At 53.2% G+C, this 23,458-nt stretch overlaps 3 protein-coding genes and 2 long non-coding RNA genes across 5 annotated transcripts in view; 2 read left to right on the top strand and 3 right to left on the bottom strand.

Annotated features, from left to right (window-relative positions):
* Positions 1-1,040: 1,040 nt before the first annotated feature.
* On the bottom strand, positions 1,041-2,859 carry LOC144376151 (uncharacterized). Its single transcript, XR_013436279.1, has 2 exons — positions 1,958-2,859; positions 1,041-1,501 (listed from the first exon to the last, which is right to left on the bottom strand). It is a non-coding gene; the product is annotated as an uncharacterized LOC144376151 (long non-coding RNA).
* On the top strand, positions 1,608-5,629 carry Ggt6 (gamma-glutamyltransferase 6). The gene is made up of 4 exons (XM_013363774.4): positions 1,608-2,197; positions 2,823-3,028; positions 3,105-3,218; positions 4,109-5,629. The coding sequence occupies exons 1-4, from the start codon at positions 2,040-2,042 to the stop codon at positions 5,146-5,148; spliced, it is 1,518 nt and encodes a 505-aa protein (XP_013219228.2). The 5' UTR covers positions 1,608-2,039; the 3' UTR covers positions 5,149-5,629.
* A 1,149-nt stretch (positions 5,630-6,778) lies between these two features.
* LOC144376152 (uncharacterized) lies at positions 6,779-9,900 on the bottom strand. Its single transcript, XR_013436280.1, has 2 exons — positions 9,319-9,900; positions 6,779-8,149 (listed from the first exon to the last, which is right to left on the bottom strand). It is a non-coding gene; the product is annotated as an uncharacterized LOC144376152 (long non-coding RNA).
* Positions 8,286-21,735, top strand: Mybbp1a (MYB binding protein 1a). The gene is made up of 26 exons (XM_005337319.5): positions 8,286-8,523; positions 8,691-8,786; positions 9,529-9,612; positions 9,722-9,796; positions 9,892-9,999; positions 10,881-11,056; positions 11,152-11,319; positions 11,441-11,558; positions 12,203-12,498; positions 12,756-12,866; positions 13,496-13,621; positions 13,830-13,997; positions 14,083-14,182; positions 15,623-15,722; positions 15,854-16,005; positions 16,297-16,383; positions 16,470-16,622; positions 16,714-16,887; positions 16,979-17,139; positions 18,201-18,453; positions 18,640-18,765; positions 18,848-18,916; positions 19,468-19,581; positions 19,764-19,859; positions 20,547-20,695; positions 20,882-21,735. The coding sequence occupies exons 1-26, from the start codon at positions 8,332-8,334 to the stop codon at positions 21,384-21,386; spliced, it is 3,957 nt and encodes a 1,318-aa protein (XP_005337376.2). The 5' UTR covers positions 8,286-8,331; the 3' UTR covers positions 21,387-21,735.
* The window catches only part of Spns2 (SPNS lysolipid transporter 2, sphingosine-1-phosphate), a 36,799-nt gene continuing 34,939 nt past the window's right edge, over positions 21,599-23,458 (bottom strand). The window contains exon 13 of the mRNA XM_078042694.1: positions 21,599-23,170. The gene's annotated coding sequence lies outside the window, so the exon portion shown is untranslated. The remainder of the gene's footprint in view (positions 23,171-23,458) is intronic.

Below are 23,458 nucleotides of genomic sequence, written 5' to 3'. Positions count from 1 at the left end.
TGGTAAAGTACCCCTCAGTCAGTCCCTAGTGCCATAAATAAATAAATAAATATCAAATTAAACATATCTATCTCTTTATTTAGCATGCATCTTTCCCTCTCTCCCTCACTCCCTCCCTCTCCCTCTCCGTCTCCCTCACTCTACCGGGGATTGAACCCAGAGGAATTCAATCACTGAGCCACATCTCCAGCCCTTTTGTTTAATTTTTTTATTTGGAGACAGGGTCTGGCTAATTTGCTTAGGGCCTTGCTAAATTGATGAAGCTGGCTTTGAACGTGCAGTCCTCCTGCCTCAGCCTCCTGAGCTGCTGGGATTACAGATGTGTGCCACTATGCCTAGCCTATTTATCATCTCTTTATAATGAAAATGTACAAAATCACTTCTTCTAGCTTTTTGAAATGTACAGTGTACAATTATTGTCTATAATCCCCACACTGTACAATAGCAGCCCAGAGCTTCTTTCTCCTTTTCTAACTGTCACTTAGTACCCACCCATCAGCCCTTCCCCTCCCTCCCACCCTGCTCTCCCCAGCCCCTGGTAACCACCATTCCACTCAACCTCTACGAGATATGGCTATTGTTTTAATGTAGAATATACATGAGCTTTGTTGTTTACTTTGTAATTAAAATACAGTATACAGAAAATTGCAGGTTCATAAATGTACCTCCTGATGTACCTTCATAATCAGCACATCCATGTCACCAACCCCAGGATTAAGATTCAGACATTTACTCTGAGCCCATCAAGCCACCTGCAGAGGTAAAAACTTGATGGACAAGAAGTTCTCACTGAAGTTTAATGGTGGCAGACATGTCCAAGAAATATTTGGGGGATTTTATTCCTTTATGAATTTTGTGACAGATGAATGTGCAGAGATGGCAACTAATGCTCAACAGAACAGTACCGAAATAGTGGTAATAGGAAGGAAGAATTCCACCCTGTTAAACGCCTTGGAATGAGGATAAAGAATGGCGGAGGAATCCATGTCCCTTTTCCAAAGGTCCTGTTTTACTATGACATACAAATTAGGCCATGTACATTTTCGTATTAAACTTTTTATTAAATAAACACATGTAACTTTTCCAAAATAAAAAAAAAAATAGAATAGAAATAGACATCACCAGCTTCCCTCCTCCAGTCACTCTGTGACTTCCAACGGCAGATGAGTTTTCCTGGTTTTGTGCTTTAAATAAAGGAAAGCATATACTGCTGCGCCTTTTCTTGGCTAGCTTCTGTCACTCATCATCATGTTTCTTAAGATCCATATATTTTATTGCACATAATTGTAGATCGCTCTTTCTCACTGTTGCAGAGCATCCCATTGACATGACTTACACCATTCGTTCTGTTGACAAAGGGTGTTTGGACAATGTCTAATGTGGGGCTGTTACAAATACCGCTGTTTATCTTGGACCGAGTCCTTGATGTGAATCCTGGAGGGAAGGAGCTTGGAAACGTGGTTTCCAGGCTGCAGCTTCCCACAGAGGTCTGTGGCGCCGCCTGCTGGACAAGAGTCACATGACATGCCCCGGGTTTTGCCTTCACCGCCCAAGTTTTTTCCCAGACCTCAGAGCCTTGTTCCCACCTGGAGACCACACCCCCACCTGGAGACAACACCCCCCCACACGTGACCGGGTCCTAGGCTGAGCCACCACCCAGGCCGCCAAGTAACCTTAGTTACTGAGTCCTCAGTCCCTAGAGTCTGGAGCAAGCCAGGAATCTCGGGGCTGCTCCCCCAAGAGAAAGAGGCCTTTGGATGTCCCTTCCAACGTCCGTGGCTTTGGGGCTAGGCTCCTTGACCTTGCTGAGCTGAGGTCCTGACAGGCAGCCTCACTGGGAACCTGTCATGAGAGTCCCTATGCCCTAATGGGACAAGCTCACCCGCAGTTTCCCTGGCCCCACCCTGCCCAGACCTGTTCTAGATTCCTCCACCACCCTTCCCCAAGGCCACTGCACCTTCTGCCCGCCTCGCTGAGCAGTGCCTCCTAGTTTCAACCCGGAAGGCTGGCAGGACGACGGTTGGGTTGTCTCAGGGGCCATGGAAGCCTCGGCAGAGCCTGTGCTCTATCAAAAGCTGCAAATCTGGGAGCCAAACATGGAGTCAGAGGAAGAGGAGGAGGAGGAGCTGGAGGAGGAAGAGGAGGAGACATCAGAGTCCCTGGTTCTCTACCTCAGGAGGCCCCTGGATGCCCCTGGGTGAGTTGGGGAGGGGTGTAGATCCCTGATCCTCAGACTGGAGGCTGTCAAGTTCCTCTCTCTGGGACCCTGAAGCAGGGCAAACAGGGCCAGCTCAAGCTTGGCTCAGCTTCAGGGACTTTCTGGATGAGTGGGGGAGGGGGGTCCCAGGCTGCAGCCCCAGACCCCGCTGAACCAGTCAGAAGTCTATGAGTCCAAAGGGACATCTGTACAAGCCAGTCCCTGTCCTATCCGTGGCTGTCTTAGGTTCCCAGCCCCTAGCCACCGCCCCCCCCAACACACACACCTGCTGGACGGATTAGGGCTGGGCTACACCTGGCTGGCCCCTGCTCTTCAGCCTTCTCTCCTGCCTGCCAAGCCCCTTCAGGCTTCTCTCCAAACTGGCTGGCCCCTGCCTCTCCAACCCTGCTACAGACAATCCCTCCAGAGCAGGCCACAGATTCCCCAGCTCTTTCCCTCTCTGGGTCTTTGCCCATGCTGAGCCCTCTGCCTGGAAGCCTTGCTCTTCTTGGCAAACTTGGACTCTTGCAAAATCAAACCCTTTGGGGAAACATTCCCTGTGTTCTCTTGGGATTCTTTGGTATCCCCCTGCCTCAGCCCCAGCTCAGAACACCCGTCTCTGCAGGAACAAGGTTGATGGGCTTCCCGGAGCCTGGGCCCGGCTGGTGGCAGCTCTGCTGCTGCTGGCTGTTAGCTGCTCCCTGGCTGTGAGGCAGTTCCAACGGAGGGGCAGCTTGACGGGAAGGTTTGGCTCGGTGGCGGCCCCTCCAGCCAGCGTACACTCCCATCCCACTGGAGTATACCATCACGGTGCCATCATCAGCCCTGCAGGTCTGTGCTGGGAGGGGAGGGGTCAGGGGTCACTTGTCCCCATCACTCCCCCATAACAATCCCTTCCTTACTGCAGCCACGTGCTCCCACCTGGGCCAAGAGCTACTTGCTGCTGGGGGCAATGTCGTGGATGCTGGAGTTGGAGCCTCTCTGTGTCTGGCAGTGGTGCACCCTCATGCCACAGGGCTAGGTCAGTGACCCATGACCCTGACAGCAACACTCAATCAGGGCCCTGGGCTGTGACCTGAAATTCAGGCAGTCAGTGGCCTTGACCTCAAGGCTAGCTAGCCAACAGCACTGTTCTGTTTTCTGTAGTTTGAAAGTAATGTGACTGGCTTCAACCCTAGGCTGTGACCCTTGAACCCAGGTCTTTATAACCTTGACCCCAGGTGTACTGTCTACCTACCCAGTTGTGCTAGGGCAGTGGGCTAGGTCAAGAGCCCAAGAAAGACAATATGGGGATAGGAGATATGGGGTTCATTGAGAAATGCTTCTAGGAAGGTCCATTGGCGATGGGTGGGGCAGGTGTTCCTCTGCTCCACACAGTGCCTTCGACACCTCACCTGAATGTACCATCTCTTTCCTCTTGTGATACTTTATCCAGAGGTGGCCTCCTTGAACAAGTACATCCCTCTCCACAATGCCCTGATGTGTCCCAGTTTCCAAAAGGGCAATTTTATAGGTTGGGTTGCAGAAGTAGTAGTTGCTTTGCTGTTTGTATGACCAGCGTCCCCGGGAGCAGCTGTCCTGGCACATGTCCAAAACAAAACCCAGCTTTTTTTCAGCTCATACTAACTTACCCTAGTTCCCAGCATACATGACAGAAAGTTTATGTCCTTCTAGTTTATCTGGGCATTCCTGACCAGAGCCCACTCTTCTAGTTGCCTTGACCTGGTGGGATTCCTGGAAATTAAAGGAATGTTCTAGGGATGTGGTGTCTTTTTGTCCTCCTTTTAAGGATAATACATCCCCAGGCTCATGGATCAGTCAGTAACCTTTCACCTGAGGATGCTGAGTGGCTCTGAGCCCAGTCCTGGCCAGCGCCCCTGACCCCTTTGTTACCCCTTTATCTCCTGCCAGGTGCCATGTTCTGGGGCCTCTTCCATAATAGCTCCTCAGCAAACACAACAGCTCTGATGTCAGGCCCAGCCCAGACCCTGGCCCCTGGCCTGGGGCTGCCCACTGCTCTGCCTGCCCTGCATTTGCTTCATACACACTTCGGCCACCTGCCTTGGTCACGCCTGCTGATGGGTCCAACCATGCTGGCTCAAGAAGGCTTCCTGGTGGACGAACCCCTGGCCAGGGCTCTAGCAACCCAGGGCACAAAGGGCCTGTGTCCACTGTTCTGCCATGCTGACGGGACCCCCCTGGGCCTTGGGGACCGAGCCACCAACCCAAAGCTGGCAGCTGTGCTAGGCAGGGCAGCACTCACCCCTACTCCAGCCCTTGCTGGAGATGAACTACTGAGTTTGCTGGCCAGAGATCTGGGGCTGGAGGAACCCTCAGCTAGGCCCATGCCCACCTTGGTGCCAGCACTGCAGTTTTCTATGGCCCAAGGCACTCTATTCACCACCCCTGGTCCCTCAGCTGGCCCAGAACTGTTGGCACTACTGAAGGCAGCCCTGCACTCTGGAGAACCCCACCCTGACCCCTGCCCACCCCTCCTGCAAACTGCTGTGACCCCTGTGAGTAGCATCCTGGCCACCGTGGACAGCAGCGGCGCTATGCTCCTTCTCACCTCCTCACTCAACAGCTCCTTTGGGTCTGGACATGTGTCTCCAAGCAGTGGGGTTCTGCTTAGCGATCTAGTGGACAGGTCTGCAACTAGTGCCTGGGCCTGCCCCCTCGTTCTCCGTGTCAGTCCGGATGACACAGAAGCTGATGTGATGGGACTGGTGGCCTCAGGAAACCCCAAGATGGCCAGAGCCATGACTCGTGCCTTGCTCAGCCATCTCACAAGGCCGCAAACCCATACCCAACACCAGCAGCAGCCCCAACAAGGACCAACAGAGAGTTCCAGCACTTGTGGCCAAGGGACCCTACTCCAGGTGGCCACCCATGCAGAACACTCCCATGTCTCCAGTGTCCCTAGTGGCTGCTGCCCCTTCGAGGGGTTCTAATGGAGGGGCAGGAGTCTGATGGGAGACAGAGTTGTCTCAAGTCTGAGAGCAGGAGCAGAGCAGACTCGGCAACAATGGGGTGCATAGAGACTGTGCATCTATTATGTGCCATTGTTGGCTCAGCCCCCAAACTCTGGACTGGTCAGTTACCTGAGCTCAAGCTCTGGTATCCGGAACAAGCTGGATCACTCTTCATAGCATGCTCACTGGACGGAATTTCTGGCTTTTTAAAAAATCAGATATAGAGCCTGATGATAATGAGGAAAAAGCATCAGGTCCTGGGCCTAGCTCTTGAGTGCATATCACCTCTGGGAAAGACAAATGGAAGAATACCAAGCCCCTAATTAAGCTCTGGGCTTCATGGGATAGAGCAGGCGGTACTCAGGATCCTGCTGGTATCTCTGGCTTCCCCTCCATAGCCATCCTCTGCTGATCTTCTTCAACTGGATTGAAAATAAATAAACATCAAGTCTCCAGGGTACCAAGTGCCATTCCTGCTTTTTGATTAATTTTCCATCTGCCTTGGAGGCACCTGATTTCAGAGTTTCCCCCATGACGGCACAGGTGACCAACATCCAGGGAGGATGTCTGAAAGCTTTTCTTGCTCTGCTTACCTCGTGCTTCCTGGGGCACCAGACATGCAAGGCAAATCTTTTTAAGTTTGCTTGCTAGAACAGACAAGAGTGGGGCAGGGTTTGCAGGGTTACCGGTTACCTTGAGTCCTGCAGAAGCACAGCAAGGTAAGTGTGGAGTAGAAAGTAAGAAGCTTCATTTAAAGAGTAGTAGAACAGATTTCTCCCAGGTGGAAGAAGGGGACCCCAAAAGGCAGAATCTGTTGGATGAAGAAGTCCCAACCCTTTTATACATCTAAAGTTTTCTTTGTCCTTTTACATTCCTCTCCTTTATCTTGTTCATTTCCCCTCATCCTGTGTATGTAATGGGAGGAGGGGGTTGCCAGTGGGAAGGCCAAAAGCTGGGAAACAGGTAGGCTGGAGGGGCCAGAGAGAAGTGATTCAGGCAGGAAAGGGGGCCCAGGGGAGTTGCTTCATTAACAATTATTTCTTTCTTTATTTTTTTTTTTTTAAATATACCAGGGATTGAACTGAGGGGCACTCCACCACTAAGCCACATCCCCAGCCCTATTTTATATTTTATTTAGAGACAGGGTCTCACCGAGTTGCTTAGCTCCCCACTTTTGCTGAAGCTGGCTTTGAACTCATGATCCTCCTGCCTCAGCCTCCCAAACTGCTGGGATTACAGGCATGCACCCCTGTGCCCAGCTCATTAACAATTCTTTAGGATGGGCACTAGAGGCAGGGCTTTGGAGACCTTAACATTTCAATCTCTCAGGGGCAGTTTCCTAACTCAAATGGGACTCCAGCAGACCTGACTTACCTAGCTACACTAACTACCTGTCTTTAAATCTGGCTTCACAAGGGTAAGTAGGAGGTGTCCCAGGGAACTGGTTACCAGGGGACTGAAGCTGGGTGTATGGTATTCAAGGGTCAAGCTTGGCCCAGACCTTCTCTCTAGGACTGGGGTCTCTCTGAATATGATACCACCGTTTATCGGTGCTGAGTGCTGCTCCCTCACGTGTTGAAGTATAACATTAGAGAAGCATGCCAAGACAAGCATTTGAAGTAGGGTTTATTTAAAGAGGAATAACATAGAGTTCTCCTGGGAGGGAGAAGGTTACCTTCGCAATAGGTTGGAGCAGGGGCAGATTTTTGTGTGTGTGTGTGTGTGTGTGTGTGTGTGTGTGTGGTGTTGGGATTGAACCCAGGGCCTAGTACACGCCAAGGCAAGTGCTCCATCAACTATATCCCCAACCCGGGAGCTGGTTATCTTGATAGGATGGAGGAAGGGCTCTGAAGGCATTAGCATTTCAATCCCTCTCCAACTTCCCAGATCCAAATTGGCCTTCATTCTGACTGACGACCTATCTTTGAGTCTGCCTTCAGATACGACCCTTTCCAAGCCAAGAAGCAGGGGTGGCCAGAATCCACCCCCTTCTCTGCCATTGTAAAGAGCAACTCTGATTTAATAGAACTCTCCATCCCACCATCTCTATCTCCCCCTCAGGAAAAAAAAAAATCTTTATCTCCCAACTTAGTAATGTACCAAAATCTATCTAGTTATTTTAGCCCCAAACCTGGCATCCCTGTCTATTCCTCTTCCCTGACACCCAACCCATCACCTCCTCCAATCCCCACTCCAACCAACTTCTAATTAGCCCAAATCTGATCTGTTTTCATATCACAATGGTTTAATCCACGCATCTTCCATCTTCCTGCTTCTTCTACCTTTGCCTGCAATCCATCCCACACACAGCAGCCAGATAATCTTTTTAAAATGCAAATATGATGTGAAACTCTCCAGGGACCTCCCAGCACACTCAGAATGAAATCCAAACTCCTGATCCTGGCCTGGGGTGCTGTAGGGGCTTGCTTCTCTGAACCCCACCCCCACCCTCTACCAGCCTCCTCCCCTTCATCTCTAGGGTTTCTGTAGCAGCAATGTCCTTTGCCCCTCCTAGATCTTTGCCCTAGGGGAGAATGGGTTCTTCTTGTCATTCACGTCAGCCCACAAGTCACCTCCCGGTGACTGACCACTCCCTCAAATCAGTATTTTAGAACCTACTGAATTCTTTTCAATTAGCAAGATTTTTTAACGGGCATTGTATTCACACCCTTCAAAATTTAAAAAGCTGCCTCTGACCTCCTACATTCCTTCTTCTTCTTTTCTTTTTTCCATAGTTATCTTTGTGAGTGTATTTGACTACTAGTTCTCAGCCGCCTCCTCCCATTAGAAAGAAAGTACATCTAATTGGTGGCTTTGTTCCAGCCCGCGGCCCGGTTCAGCACGGTGCACAGCACCCAGTAGAGCTCAATAATTGTTGAATGGCTCAATGCTCGCAGGGGCCGCTCTGGGACGAGATGGATCGATCGCCCTCACTTGGACCTATTTTCCGAGTGGGATATGCAGGAACCCATGCCGTATGCTGAAAAAGAGAGGAACGAACTGAGGGTTTTCCACTCAGGGAGCGGAAAACTCTGGCCCCTCTCTGGCCCCGCCCCGGCCCGGCAGGCCCCGCCCCGGCCCGTAGGCGGGCCGACCCAGTACGCCTGCGCCGAGGCCTGACCTGGAAGCTGCTGTCTTCCGACCCCACGTGTTCCGTGGAGCATGGCGGAGATCAAGAGTTGCGATGTGGCGGAGCCTGTTTCTACCCAAGATGCGACGCAGGCCGACCGCCATGGCCTGCTGGAGCATAGCCGCGAGTTCTTGGACTTCTTCTGGGACATTGCAAAGCCGCATCAGGAGACGCGGCTTGAGGCCACCGAGAAACTACTGGATTACCTGCGCACCAGGCCGACGGTATGGTGGCGGGGCCTGGCGCAGCGCGCCGCGGAAGTCCCGGCTAGGAAGCTGCCTCGGGCCCCGAGATTTGGGACAGGGACCTGTGGTAGCGACCCTGGTGCTAAGGAGGGTGAGGGCGGGCCCTTTTGTCACTGCTCCACACGGGGAACGCTTTGGTTCCTTAGGGATCTGAGATGAAGTATGCCCTGAAGCGCCTAATCACTGGACTGGGGACGGGGAGAGAAACCGCTCGGCCGTGCTTCAGTCTGGCTCTGGCACAGGTGAGGCGGGGCTCCTGGGCAGAGTGGTGGGGTGCAATGAGAACAGGTGTCTCCGCTGCAGGAAAGGGGGCCGTCTGAATGAGAAGCCCAGGGCATCCTCACATGGAGCTAGTGTGAGCAAGGCCTGGCTAGGAAGAAATTCGGGCAGGTGGAATAAAAATTTGAACAAGTTTTCTTTAATGTTTTTGATACCCGGGCCTGACTGTGTTGCCCAGGCTTTCCTCGAACTCCCTATCTGCCCCCATCCCCAGCATACTGAGTACCTTTGATACTTAAATTAGCAGCATACCTCTTAGATGTGGCTGCTGGGATCGGGAAATTTTGGAGTGGACTCCAGCAAAGCTCAGCGCCCTGGCCACATGAGGGATTTCAGCTGATCATGGGCCATTCTCTGAGAAACTTGTACAAAAGAGTAAAAACTTACTTCTTTAGGATCAGCCTAAAGAGGCTCAGAGCAGGTGGTGAGAATGGGGTGGGTTGTCTGGGAATCACAGGCAAGCAACCTAAGGGGGCATAGCCACTATAGACCTACCTTCTGAATCCCTGGTGGGGCTGGGGCAGGGAAGCAAGATTCAATTACATTTGAGCCGTGGTAGTCCATCCTCAGGCATCCTTGGGGTGAGACTCTGGAGCCAGGGTTTCCTGGGAAAAGTTGAAGGAAGAATGGAGGTTGGTGTCTGGTGGCACATAGCTGGGCCTCCCTGCTGAGCCCCTTTCTTCCTCCCGCCCCTACTCCTGGCAGCTGTTACAGTCTTTTGAAGACATCCCTTTGTGCAGCATCCTGCAACAGATACAAGAAAAATATGATCTGGAGAAGGTGAAGAAGGTGAGCCGTCCCTAGGGAAGTCAACAATCTCGCTCTCACTCTGGGTGAAGGGATGGGGGGATGGAAAGCATTTGCGCTCTTCTCACCTAGGTCTGGAATCCTTTTCTAGGCAATGATGAGATCTGCTCTCTTTGCAAACCTGTTTGGGGTGCTAGCCCTCTTTCAGTCTGGCCGGCTGGTAAAGGTAAAGGCTTTGGGGATACAGGGGGCACATGGACTAACTTGGAAGTGGGGTGGGCACAGTAACATTTAACACGCTCTCTGCCCTCTATATACCAGGACCAGGAGGCCCTGCTGAAGTCAGTAAAGTTGCTGCAAACCTTGGCCCAGCACTACAACCACTTACACAGTCAGCCCCTGAAGGCCCTTATGGACATCCTCTCTGAGGTATGGGCTTACCACTGTGGGATCTATCACGGGTCACATTATCTGCTATGGAAACATTGAGAAGACTCCAATTACCACATGAGAACACTCTAGAGTAGCACTGTCCTATAGAATTATAAAGGTGTGTAACTGGAAAGTTTTCAGTACTTGCGTTGAAAAGGTAAAACTAAAGCTGTAGTTTGATAATATTTTACTTAATCTAGTAGTAAGTCTAAGATGCTCATTTAAACATGCAATCCATGTAAGGACAGATTCATTCTTTTTGTATTATATCTCTGAAATCAAGCATGTATTTCATACTTAGAACACATTTTCTTTCAGGTAAGATGCATTACAAGTACTTGGTAGCCATACATGGCTAGTGGTTTTCCTGCTGAGCAGCACAGATTTTAGATAATGCCTGACACACAGCGAGTATGTTAAACATTTCTTGTTATTGTGGTCAAGGCTGACCTTTCATGGGCCTCCATTGCCCTTCCTGAGACTGAAGTAGGTTCATACTAGAACCATTTGCTACTGAAGAAAAAGGAAGGGGCCTGACATGTCCCAAACTGGCTTTCTGTGCAGTCTTACCTCAAAGCCAGAAGGACCTGAATCCAAATCCCATCTCTTCACACAGGGCCCTTATATAAAAAATGGGTTCATCCTCTATAAGACCAGAAAAAGAATAACTTAAAGCATAACTCCAGTTCAGTTAGCATTAATGGGGTGCTTTACAAACTCAGCTTCCTGGGAATTTGAGATATTTCTAGCAAATGCCCTGGTACCTGTCAAGGTAGATTGTAACTATCCTACTTCAGACTAACAATGCCATGAAGCCCCATAGATAGAACAGGTCCTAGAGGGAGCTACTTTGTCTTAACCTGTCTCCCCATTACCAGGTCCCAGAGGCCACATTCCAGGAGATCTTGCCGGAGGTCATCACAGGTGACCTGAATGTAGTTCTCAGTTCCCCTCACCACCTGGAGCTCTTCCTATTGGCTCAGCAAAAGGTGCCCACAAAGCTCAAGAAGCTGATGGGATCAGTCGACCTGCTGTCAGATGAGAATATTCCCAGGTGTGAGGGAATTGGGTCAATGAGCTCGCCCTGGGAACACTGCACCCTTGTCTTCTAGTGGGTGTTTACTGAGTCCCCTCTGCCATCCTCCCCAGTCTGGTGAATGTACTGAAGATGGTGGCCACCTCTGTGAAGAAGGAACATAAGCTGCCCGGCCTGGCTTTGAACCTGCTCCGCCTGGCACTGAAGGAGGACAGGTTCTCACGGTTCTGGAAGGAAGTGGTAGAGCAAGGGCTGCTAAAGAAGCAGTCCTGGCCAGCCTGGTGCGTGTGGCATCATCTCCCCTTCACCACCCCCCACCCCACTCCCTGTATGGGTGAGACCTGCCCTGCAGTCCAGTCTAGGGCACTGGGAGCTCTGACCAGGCTTTGTCCCATTCCTTAGCTACCTGTGTTTCCGTCTGCTGGGCGCAGCCCTGCCCCTGCTATCCACAGAGCAGCTACAGTTGGTGATGCAGGGAGACTTGATCCGCCTTTTCGGAGAACACACGGTCACTACTAAGGTGGGCTTTATGCTGTGTTGTTCAGCATTGCCAAAAAGGAAGGGCCAGACAGCAACCTCTTCCTGCCAAGGAGGAGGGTCTGGGGGCCTGGGGGGTCCCTGGCCTCTGGGTAGGGTGAGCTGCCTGACCCCAGCCTGAAGGGAGTTTGGACAGGCTCAGGCCCTTCTGTCATCAAGTCCACTTATAAGTGAGTATAGCCAGTTGTCTGTTTAGACTTCCCAGATTGCAAAGGATATGAAGATTAAACAAGTTGCAAGAAAATGTAGCATGGCATTGACACATAGTAAGCATGTGAGAACTGGTGGTTTTTTAATTCTAGGATAGTGCAGCTAGGAAACTGGCATAGCAGGATTCAAGCCCAGGTCAGCCTGGACTCTTAACCACCCCTCCACACTGCATCAAGCTGGGAAAGCAGCCCATCCCCGCCGGTTGAAGTGAAATGGGGACCTTCTGAGGCTGGCGGTGCATAAACAGGAGATGTCAGATATAGGGAGGCCTTGACACCAAACAGAAGTGATGGGGGAACAGGGAGTCATTGCAAGTTTTAAGTTCAACCCAGCTGGGTACAGAGGAGGGGTTCTGGACCTGGGTTCATCCTGTAGTGGAAGAGGCTGGTGGTGCTAACCCATGCCTAATTCTTACAGCTCCCGAACCAGTTCAAGTTTGTCCCAGAAATGAGCGAGTACATTGGCACTTTCCTGGAGGGGAGCCAGGATGACCCTGAGCGGCAGTTGGCTGTGCTGGTGGCCTTCTCATCCATTACCGAACAGGGCCTCCCTGTCATGCCTACCTTCTGGCGGGTCACGCAGTTCCTGAATCCCCAGGCCCTGCAGGACTATGTGGCCTGGCTACAGGACATGTTTCTTAAGCCCAACCTGGACTCCTTGATTGAGTTTAGCACCACCAACCAGAAGAAATCCCAAGATGCTTCACTCAACATGTGAGTGGGCCTGGGGACAGGGGGCATACCCAGGCTTCTGGATTTTTCTTCCTGAACTACTGTACCCAGACTCTCCCAGTGTTGTGGCTTCAAACTACAAAAGGGTGCAGGGAGGAACCTTAGCTCTTAAGGATGGCCTTGGCCTTGCCACCCTGGTGTTTTGGAAGATCTTGGTTTCCTGTCAAGATGGGGCAAAAGAATATCCTGCTTTTGACATCTCTGAATGGCTTCCATGACCTTAGCTACTGTCTCTCCAGGCCTGAGCGAGCTGTGTACCGTCTGCGGAAATGGATCATCCACCGAATGGTGAACATTGTGGACCAGTTGCACCAGGAGAAGGAAGAGGCCTTGATTGATCAGGTGGCCAGGTACAAAATGTGTCTGCTTCCTCAACTCCCTGTGGGTGGTATGGCCAAATAATTGGGTCCTTTGCCTAGTCCTAGTTTGGGTCCTCATTGAGCCAGATGCCTTCAGGTTGAGCTATACTAGGGAGCAGCAAGCAGAGGGATTTAGAGGAATTCTCCAGAAACCTAGGAAGTGTGGGGCTTCCGAGGCCTGACAGGCTCAGGCTTGCCCTGCATGTGCTACAGCATCCTTTGCACACAGATGTTGTATGGGAAGCTCCATATCTCCCATCTGCCAGACACAGAGCCGGGGGGGGGGGGTGTTTGTTCCATGCACACAATCCCACAGGAAGCAGCCTCACCAGCCCTGCATGGGCCTTGGCCATTGGCTGCACAACCTCACATCTGCTTTGGTCCAAGGGAGGGGCTCTCCTTTTAGCTCCATGCTCAGCTGGGGATTCGGGCCAGAGAAATGACCCCTTCCTATCATTGCCTGTTTGCTTCTGGCCTTGCCCCGTAGGCCCCAGAGTCTGTGCCCAAAACCAGAGTTATGTCTCCTTCCTCCTGGTACCACACCATCTTTGGTGCCACCTCAAGAGGGGAACCTGTCAAAACAAATGGCGCTGATAGGCAGCACTCATTGCTTTCCCCAGATTTTGTTTGTTCCACTCGTTCTTTAAGACAAAGAATCCCGTGGATCAGATTCCAGAGACTAAGCAGCAGCTTTCCATCCCTCTGGATGTCCGCACCAGAGATTTCATCATCACCGCTTTCTTCAGGTGGGACTTGGGCAACTCAGGAGAAGCCTGGGGGGTGACAGTGGCCTTGAGAACACTTGCTTCTTCCTATTACAAGCTGGGAGCAACAGCAAAGTTCCAGTGTGTTCTTCTAGGTCCTGGGCCTGGGGACTGAATCCTGGGGTGGGTAGAGGAATGGTGTCATGTTCACTAGTAGAGACCTGTGACCCCTGTCTCCACTCTTGCCCAGCCTGCTACAGACACTCAGCATAAAGTTCAAGCAAGCACCAGACCAGACCCAGGGTGGGAAGTCTTGGACGTACCACCTGGTGCAGTTGGCAGACACGCTATTGAACCACAGCAGCAACGTGGATGCCGTGACACCCTTCACAACGGAGCAGCGCCAGGCCTGGGACCAGTGAGGGCATGGAACTTCAAAGGTGGGTGGGACACTTAGGTCTGGCTGGCAGCAGTCGTCTGCAAACATCCCTATCTTGCCACAGGATGCTAGAGACCCTGAAGGAACTAGAGGCCCGCTCATCAGAGGCAAAGGCCACTGCCTTCCAGCACCTCTTGCTCCTGGTGGGCATCCATCTCTTCAAGGTATGGTGATCTGGAAGGGAGGGACATAGGAACTTGGTGTTCTAGGGCACAATGGATCCCATATTGAGAGGCTCAAGGGCTCTCTGATGGCCAGGGAAGGCTCTGTGGGGGCAGAAGTTAGGTTTCCCAAGATATCCCAGTCCTATGCAGACTTTGCAACCCAGGGGAAATCTCTGTCAGCTTGCCAGACACCAGACAGCATCCCAAGCTTTCCATGCAGGGCCTCTTGTAATCCCCACAGCTTTGAAGTAGGCACTTCCCCGCATCTGAATTATAGGGAATCAAAAACAAGTAACTTGTCCTGTACCTCATAATAAGTGGCTGGGTTACAATTGTCCCTCAGGACTTCCCAGATGTTCCTCACTGACCAGAGGTGATGGATTAGAAGGAGAAATTGGGCCTTGGGGAGGCAATCCCAGCATCCATTGGGTGTGTCATTTTGATAGTCAGTTAAAAATGATACCTAGTTTTTATGTTTCTCCTCCCTGCAAGACAGTGGTAGTGGCTGAGGTTTGTTTTTCCTCACTGTGGATCCTCCTAGACTATGGTGTCTCCCTTTCTGTTCTTTTGAACAAGAATCTTTGAGCACATGTAAAGCTCAGTGCCAGTAACACTTGTGACCTGTGGGGTTTCTTCTTGACACTAAGCCCTGGTTTCTTCAGAGGCATTCTTGAGGTGGCCAAAGCTCTTAATGAGGCTGCTTTAGGTCTTAGTAAATCTGAATAGACAGGTCCTGCCTTTGTTCTTTTCTCGCCACTTGGCTGAGGCTTTTATTTCCAGTATCTGGCATCGGGCCTTTGATAGCGATAGGACTCCAGTAATTCTTGGACACGTGTGTAACCTATCCCAGACCCTGGGGTCTCTGAGATTGACTTGCAACCCACAGGACAGGCACCTGCCCAGTCACACCACCAGGTAGCTGAAGACCAGTGGCCAGGGCTTAGGCTCCCATTCCCCTGCCCTAGACATCAAAGCTGCCCAATGCATCATGAAAGGGACATCTTCCTTCTAGGTACCTCACATCAGAGAATGCTTTCTACAGGTGCCTCACCCCCAACATGGTGGATTAAAGTTTAATTATTTTCAAGTTTAATGCCAAGCCAAGTGTGAGGGGTGGTAACATAAAATTGTGCATTGGGAGTCTGTGACCCACTGGCTTCCTCAGGTTCTGCTTCTCTAGTTATCAAAGGGAAAATTGGGTTCCATGTTCCCCAAGGGCTCTCAGATCCAGGGGTTATATGTGATGTGTAAAAGGGTCATTAGCTCTTGGGCTGCCCCTTGTCTTCCATTCTGGGTGATGACAGTGACTGTCACAGGGCAGACAGTTACCAGAGTGTTCAAAGCCTCTAAAGTGCCAGCTACTCCTGTGTGGTCAGCCCCTCCCCTGGCTCAGCAGGGGCATGAGCAAGGCCCCACCCCTGATTTCTCTTCTGCCCTTAGTCTCCCACAGAGAGCTGTGATCTCCTAGGTGACATCCAGACCTGCATCAAGAAGAGCATGGGGGAGAAGTCCCGCCGCCGTTCCCGTGCCAAAGCCACTGGTGGGTCATTGCCCCTGGGGTAGGGTAGGAAGGGTATGTCCTTGGGGGTGATAGGGAGCCAGAACAGGGCTGACCTGGGTAGCCAGGCCAGCAGTATTGTGCCCAGACTCAGCCCTCTTCCCTGCTCACAGACTCACAGGAACCACCATGGGTGGAGGTGATGGTGGAGATCCTGCTGTCCCTATTGGCCCAGCCCAGCCACCTGATGCGCCAGGTGGCCCGGAATGTGTTTGGCCACATCTGCCCCCACCTGACCCCACGTGCTCTGCAGCTAGTCCTGGATGTGAGTTGGGCCTTTGGGAAGAGGAATCTGGGGTGGGGCTCACCCTATACCATGCTGTACTAGGGGTGCCATATCATCCCTCTGTCCCCTACTCTAACCAGCTGTCAGGGGGCATGGGGTCCTTGCTCAAGCTATTGCCCTGCCAGCCTCTTCCAGGCACCTGAGGCTTGTCAAGGAGACACTGGTAACCCATTTTCTTCCTGAGAGGAGAACCTTTGACCAAGACCAGTGTCCTGAGGTGGGCTGGGGTATGGTGCAGTAGGTAGGAATTGACCTGGGAATCCTTCCCAGGTGCTGAACCCTGAGACAAACCAGGATGAGGATGACAACGTGGTGGTCACTGATGATTCCGATGAGAAGCAACTAATGGATTCAGAGGTACCTGGCAGTGAGGGGCAGGGCTGGGTGGGCAGCTGTCAGCAGGCAGGTGGCATTGGGGAGGTATGACTCACATGCCACCACAGAATGAGAATAAGGACAGTGAAGACAATCGAAACTCAGAGAGTGAAGAAGATAGTGAGGATGGAGAGGAGAGCGAGGAGGAGGAGCGTGATGAGGACGTGGACCCCGGCTTCCGCCAGCAGCTAATGGCCGTGCTACATGCTGGGAAGGCGCTGGTGAGCAGGAGCCAAGGGAGGGACTTGTACATGGCTGTGTGTGTCTGTGCCTTCCTGAGGCCAGGCTGATGGCTGGGCCCCTGTTTCTCAGGGTGGAGTGGATGGTGAGGAGGATGAAGAGGAGCTGGGGGATGAAGCCATGATGGCTCTGGACCAGAACCTCGCCAGCCTCTTTGCCGAGCAGAAGCTGCGTATTCAGGCCCGGAAAGATGAGAAGAACAAGCAGCAAAAGGAGAAGGCGCTCCGGGTGGCCTTCCAGATCCGGGTGAGCATGCAGGCCGCCTGGACCCTGCCCCTCCCCTCCCTATGCACAAGCTCCCATGCTGACTGACCACTCCGCCCCACCTTGGCCATAGGTGCTGGACCTTATTGAGGTGCTGGTGACCAAGCAGCCTGAGAACCCCTTGGTCCTGGAGCTGCTGGAACCGCTGCTGAGCATCATCCGGCGCAGCATGCGCAGCAGCAGCACCGCCCAGCAGGAGCAGGATCTTTTGCACAAGACGGCCCGCATCTTCATGTGAGCAGGGCAGGGGTGTAGAACAGGCCCAGAACCAAGGCTGAGGATAGCCAGACCTTCAGGGTTACCCAGATAGGAAGATTGAGCCAAGATTGAAACCCAGGTCCAATAATTCGAGCTCCCTGCTCTGACCTGCGGCACGTGCCACTCAGTAACTCACAGAGCCCTTAATGCATCCTCCCATTCTCAGACTTCATGCCACCCAGACCCCAGAACTGGGAGTCTTTGGGCCCCAGCCCTTCCCTGCCCTCGCAATAGTTAGGACACCAGTCATCCAGTACCGTAGTCCTACCAGGATGACAGGCCTGTGGTGGGGGATTAGAGACAATGGGAGTCCACTGTGGGGGTCACTAACCCAGTCCTGGGAGAAGTGGGAGCTGCAGAATTAATGGGAGGTCATCAGGGGCCTAGGGCAGGATAGATGGGAGGAAATGTGAGGAGCTGGTCACGGCAGCTGCAGCTGGAAGGCAAGGCAGGCAGCGCAACAGGAGGGCCCATATGGGCCGAGCTGGTCCATGGAGCCATTTTCCACAGGAACTAGGGGGCAAGGGAAGGCCTGGGATGGAGAGGGTTTGGAGAGGGCTGTTCTAGAGGCAGAGAACTGGGCTAGAGCAGCAGCTGGAGAGAGACAATGTCTGTGCCAGTTTCTGACCTGCCTTCCAGAACTCAGGTGCTGGAAGAGAAGGCCTAGGGACCTGGGACACCGAGTAACATTGCACAGACAGGGTAGTGGCCCCCAAGACAACCTCGTGCCAGCTCCAGGTCACGCTTGTTCAGACAGTTCTGCCTTCTGCTTGGATAGTGTCCAGTTCACCAACTGTCCTCCCTCTCATCCCATGCTCTCCTACAAGAGACCATGTAGGATGTCGATAGAAGATGGGGACCAATCGGGGTGTTGGGTGCCTGGGCAGCTTTTTCTTCCCTTTGCCTCATGACCTCAGAGCAAATCTATAGGACCTGAAGTGGGGCTTAGGGTCGTTCCTCTTGTAGTTGGTTGGCTTTGCTTGGCAAAAAGTAAGGTGGACAGAAGTTCTCATTGACTCTGCCTCTCCCACCCCAAGGCAACACCTGTGCCGCGCCCGGCGCTACTGCCATGACTTGGGTGACCGGGTCGAGGCTCTGCACACAAGGGTGGAACAGCTTGTGCAGCAGGCCAGCCGCCAGGCCGACTCCTCTGTCGCCCTTTACTACTTCAATGCCTCTCTCTATCTGCTGCGTGTGTTGAAGGGCAACACTGTCAAGAAGGTCATCCACAAGAGCCAGAAGCAGAAGAGAGCCAGCACCAACATAAGCTCCGAGCCACAGGAGCCACAGGTAAGCCAGGCCTGTCCTGAAAGGGCTTGGGAGGGGCCCTAAGCTCATCACAGGAGGCGGGGTGCCACCTCCATCATTTTACACCTGGGGGTTTGAAGATAAGATTTCCCTGGGACCCAACCCTTGGCCTTCTGAAGGCAGTCTGGGCTCTGCTCTCATCCTCACCCTGCCTTTCACCTGGCCCAGGCTGCCAGCTGCTTGGACTTGAACCTCGTGACCTCGATATATTCAGGAGCACTGAGTTCCTTCCTGACCAAGCGCAACAGCCCACTCACTGCTGCCATGTTCCTCAACCTCTTCTCCCGGTTCCCAGTAAGTATCAGAGCCAGCCCAGCCCCCTAAGGGTCTCTACCCAGTCCAGTTGCCACCTTATGGCTCTTGTCATCCCCCACAGGTAATCTGTAAGAACCTGCTCCCCATCCTGATTCAGCATGTTGCTGGCCCGGCAAGGCCCCGCCATCAGGTAAGGGCCTTCCTTGGTCCCAGCAGAGCCTATGTGAATTACTTGCTTAGCTCCCTTCTGCCTGAGTATTAGTGAAGCCTAGAAGCCCTGCCCTGCTGGTCTTGGCTGTGGTGTATGCTCTTCAACAAACAGGATGGCTGATCTGAGGGGCAAGGCCAGCTTTGCTCTTGCAGCAACCACTTTCATTCTGGCCTGAGCCCTTCATCTCCCTGCAAGAGAGGTACAAGAGATGCCTGGGTGTCTAATTGGGCACTGAGGCTGTTGAGGCGGCTGGAGGGAGGTGGCACTAAGTTTATAAGAGGGCCAGGAACTATCCCAACCTGAGATCCTGCCCCCAGCCACTTGGGCCCCTTGCCTGTCCCCAGACCTCAATGTCTTCCACCTATATGAGAAGGGACACAGGTGGATGATCACAGAGCCAGAACAGCAGGGAGTTCATTATGCATCACCTAGAGCTACTTGACCTTATTTATGAGGTGTCCAATGGATTCCTGAGCCTTGGCCCAGCTTGTCAAGGCCCCCGGTAACCACCATCTATCTCCTTGCTGCAGGTCCAGGCCTGCCAGTTGCTCCAGAAGACTTTACCCAGGGGGGAGCTGAGACCATGTTTTGAGGAATCTGAGTGGGAGCAGCTGATTGTCCAGATTCTGGTGAAGGTTACTGAGGTAACAGCCATGGAGCGCCCTCCTCCCAATGCATCAAGAATGGTTCTCTGGGAACTTGAGCCTCCAGAGTGTGGTTTGAGGGTGTCCCAAGGGACATTTCCTTTCTCTGGGTTTGTCTGGTGAGTGGGAATGGACAGAAAGGCCTCAGAATCAGTGCCTGATTCTGACTACTTCCTCCCTAGAATCTGCGCACGCTGGGGGAGGCGCAGAACAAGTCGGAGCACCAGAAGGAGCTATCTTCCCTGGGGCTGCTCAACATTCTCCTCAAGAATCACAAGGTGAGGCAGCAGCCTTGCAGCTGGGCCCAGTCAGGAACTTGCATTGCATAGGGTTCTGGCAACAGACTTCCCGGGAGAGTCAGGGCTTCATGGCAGCACGGAGATCACCAGGCAGGACTGTGGGGACTGGGTGCCAGTGGCAGGAATAAGACTGTCCTGATTTAAGTGACTATAGAGCCATGTGTGGTTGAAGGTGACACTTGGGAAGACAGCACCACACCTGTGGCTGACAAGGTGGAGGTGGGTATGGGGTGTTTGCAGGCTTCAGTAAGAGAACTGAGAAGGGTCTGGGAGCACTGGAGGCAGTGGGTGGAGTTGGAGAAGATTGAGTGTGGACAGCAACTAGGAAGGAAGCCCGGCCTTGAGCAAGAGGACATGGAGGGGTGCTGAGGAGTTGAGTCGAAGCTGGTGGGGTATGAGATGTTCAGACTGTCAAGGTAGAGAGGCAGCTGGAAATGGGCCTCTGGGCCCCTCAGTCTGGCCAGAGGGAAGGGTTTCAGCCAGGTGGAAGGCAGGCTTGGGCTCTGCGCAGTGCTAAAGGGAGAAGGCAGGGCTCAGGGCAGAACCTTGCAAAACAGCAACATAGGGGTAGCAGCTGGACTAAGGCAGGAGGCCTGGGGCCCAGGAGCCAGGGAGAGGCCCTGCCTCCCATCACCACCGCAGCTCTAGCCTTCCCTTCCTCTGCAGAGGCGGGCTGGGAACCTGACCACACTCCTAGACGTGCTGCAGGGCCGGCAACAGATCCTGCAGCAGAGCTTGCAGCAGGGAGAGCACTTGATTGGCTCCACCCGCCTCCACGACCTCTACTGGCAGGCCCTGAAGATGCTGGGAGTCCAGTACGTTCTGGGAGGAGGACCCTTACCTTGGGAGGGGGCTGGAAAGACCCTCCCACCAATGCTGTACCTATTTTGGTTTGCATTCTTGGGCATGGAAGCTTTGGGTACCTGGGTCCCACAGGAACTCAAGGTAGAGGTGGCCCTGCCCTCACTGGATACTTTTTTGCCTTGCTCATTACCTCCCAGGCGCCCAAAGTTGGAGAAGAAGGATGCCAAGGAAGTTTCCAGTGCCACCCAGAGTCCTGTTAGCATGAAGCGGAAGAAAAAGGGGTTCTTGCCAGAGACCAAAAAGCGTAAGAAACGCAAGTCAGAGGATGTCACAGCCATAGCCACTGGTGAAGACCAGCCCCCAAGCACAGGCAAAAGGAGGAGGAAGAAGATAAAGGCCAAGACCTCAAAGCTGCAAAACAGAAGCGAGAAGCTGTCCCAAGTGAATGGAGTCACTCCCACATCCCCAGCAGAGCCTGCAGGCAAAAAGCAACGGCAGAAGGCTCTTCCCAAAAAGGAGGTCTCAGGCAAATCCCCACAGTCCGCCCTGCCTCGGAAGAAGGCAAGGCTGTCTTTGGTCAGGAGCCCTAGCCTGTTCCAGGGTGGGGCCAAGAGAAAGCGAATGATGCGCAAGAAGGGACGAGCGGCACAGACACCCGCCTGCCCTTCCTCCCCCGCCACCAGAAGCCCCGTAGACTCCTAGTTTTTTTTAATAGATAAGCTGCAGTCTAAGATGCCAACTGCTGCCTCTGGGGAGTGGGTCAGTTGTTAGTCTGTCAGGCTGTATTTCCCCAGGGATCCCAGGGTGGTACAACCCGGAGCTGTGGGGTGAAGTCAGGCCAGTGCAGGTGTGATCATTTCCTGGGTGCAACCCCCACCCATCCCTAGACCATTTTGCAACAGGAGCCATCAGGACATGATTTAAATAGGTTTATTTCTTCTTCATTTACAAGAGGAATATATTTGGCTTCTCTCTTAAGACTCTGAGATTCACAATCAGCAGCTCTAAAAAATAAAGGAGCAGTTTGGCTTCCGGAAGGAAGAGGAGGCAACACTGGACCTGGTTCTTGTACAACAAGAAAACATTGCTGGGGCCCCGACTGAGGCTGGGTGGAGGCCAGACTGGTCTTTGGGGGATACCATCCCCACCCCACTCCCTTGTCCAGCCCCCAGGGTGCCCCAGAGCTTGGTGGGGTGGGTATTCCACTAGCTAACACCACTGAAGCCACAGCCAGTCAGTAACTAAGGGGCAAAGGGAGCATTGTCCAAGCTCGGGGTCTCCTATGGGCCATGACAGCCCCCCTGGACCACAGCCACCTTGATTGCAGCAAATGTGCAAGGGAGTATGGAGTGGTGGGGATCAGCTCCCCCAGGGGCTGGTGTGAGGTGGCAGCTTTACCCTAGCGTGTGGTTTCAAGGATAAGTGTGTGTACAAAGATGGGACTGGGTGAAGGCCTGCGCCCCGTCCCCCCCCCCCCCCAGCTGGGAGTGTGTATGCGCGTGCCTATGAACCACTGTAGCCTGTGGCTGGTGGTGTTGGCTACTGGACAGGCCTCAGCCTCCACAGACCATCTCCTGGGCAGGAAGCTGAGTGTATAGCTGCTTCCTCCAGCAGCTAGAGCGCTGGCTACTGCCCCCTGGGTTCTGGGAATTGCTCTCTGGGCCTCATCCTTGGAAAAGGCTCAGCCAGCCTGGGGGGAGGGAGTGGGCCCCTGGCTATCTGTGGGGTGTCAGTGAAGGTGCTCCAGGGGTCCAGCAGAGGTGGGCTAATGGGTAGCTCCCAGAGATTTCAAGCCTGGTGTGCAGCTGCTGCCAGCTCCCTGTAAAGGGACAGTCCTCACCTGAGACCTCCAGGTGAAGAGCCAGTCTAAGGCAGCAGGGACAAGTGTCCTCCAGAGTGACCAGCCAGGGTAGGAAGCACCCAGTGAAGGGTGCTGGGTTCCATGTGCCAGCCTGAATCCAAGGTCAGAGCATGGTCTCTGTGCCAAGCCTTTCACAGGGCTTCAGAATTTGAATTGTGGCTCTGAGGCCTGAGCCATCTCTTGGTATAGTCCAGCACCCACTGGGTCTTCAAAGCTGTGTAGAGTGCCTTGCCCAACATACTGTGTGGGGAAGTCCAGCCCCCTGGCCCCATGACCTCGGGAGGGCAGGGGCTTGCCCAAGATCACATAAGCTGGTGGCAGGCCAGGTTCTCCCAACACTCCCACTTGGGGCTGTCTTCTCCCTTGGCCCCAGGGCCCCTGAAACCCAAACCCAGGACTGGGAATCTGTCCAACTGAGTGGCTCCAACACACACAGCCTTCCAGGTTAACTGAGGACACAGCCTCCTCTTGGAGCCAGGGCCACTCAGCAGTCCTAGGCCATAGAGAATGGGTGCCCAGCTGTGAGTCACACAGAAAGCTTTGGGACAGCCCTGTAGGTCCGGGATGCTGAAGGACATCTCCCAGACTAGGGAGGAGCGAGGGTTCTTCACTGTCCCAGCAGCACCTGAAGGGGGAGATGTTAGGTCAGAGGTGAGGCTTTGGGGGCACATTCCAAGCCTTCCCTCCTTCATTTCCTTGTTGTTTGGGCCACCAGGTCTTCCTCTGGAGACTGGTCTTGCACTGCCAGGAAGCTCTAGTTCCTGAGGCCAGGCCCTAAGGAAGATCACCAGCTCTAGGAAGATTTGGAAGTGCGAAGCTGGGGAGTTCCTGGTCAGTCCCAGCCCTGACCCACAACCTCAGCGCTTCTGAGGGAGAGAGCTAATCTAACAGAAGCCTGCCTGCCTTGCCTAAA

This window comes from Ictidomys tridecemlineatus, chromosome 3, assembly GCF_052094955.1.
Source record: "Ictidomys tridecemlineatus isolate mIctTri1 chromosome 3, mIctTri1.hap1, whole genome shotgun sequence".
Taxonomy (NCBI): Eukaryota; Metazoa; Chordata; class Mammalia; order Rodentia; family Sciuridae; genus Ictidomys; species Ictidomys tridecemlineatus.
This window is presented reverse-complemented; position numbering and strand designations above follow the sequence as displayed.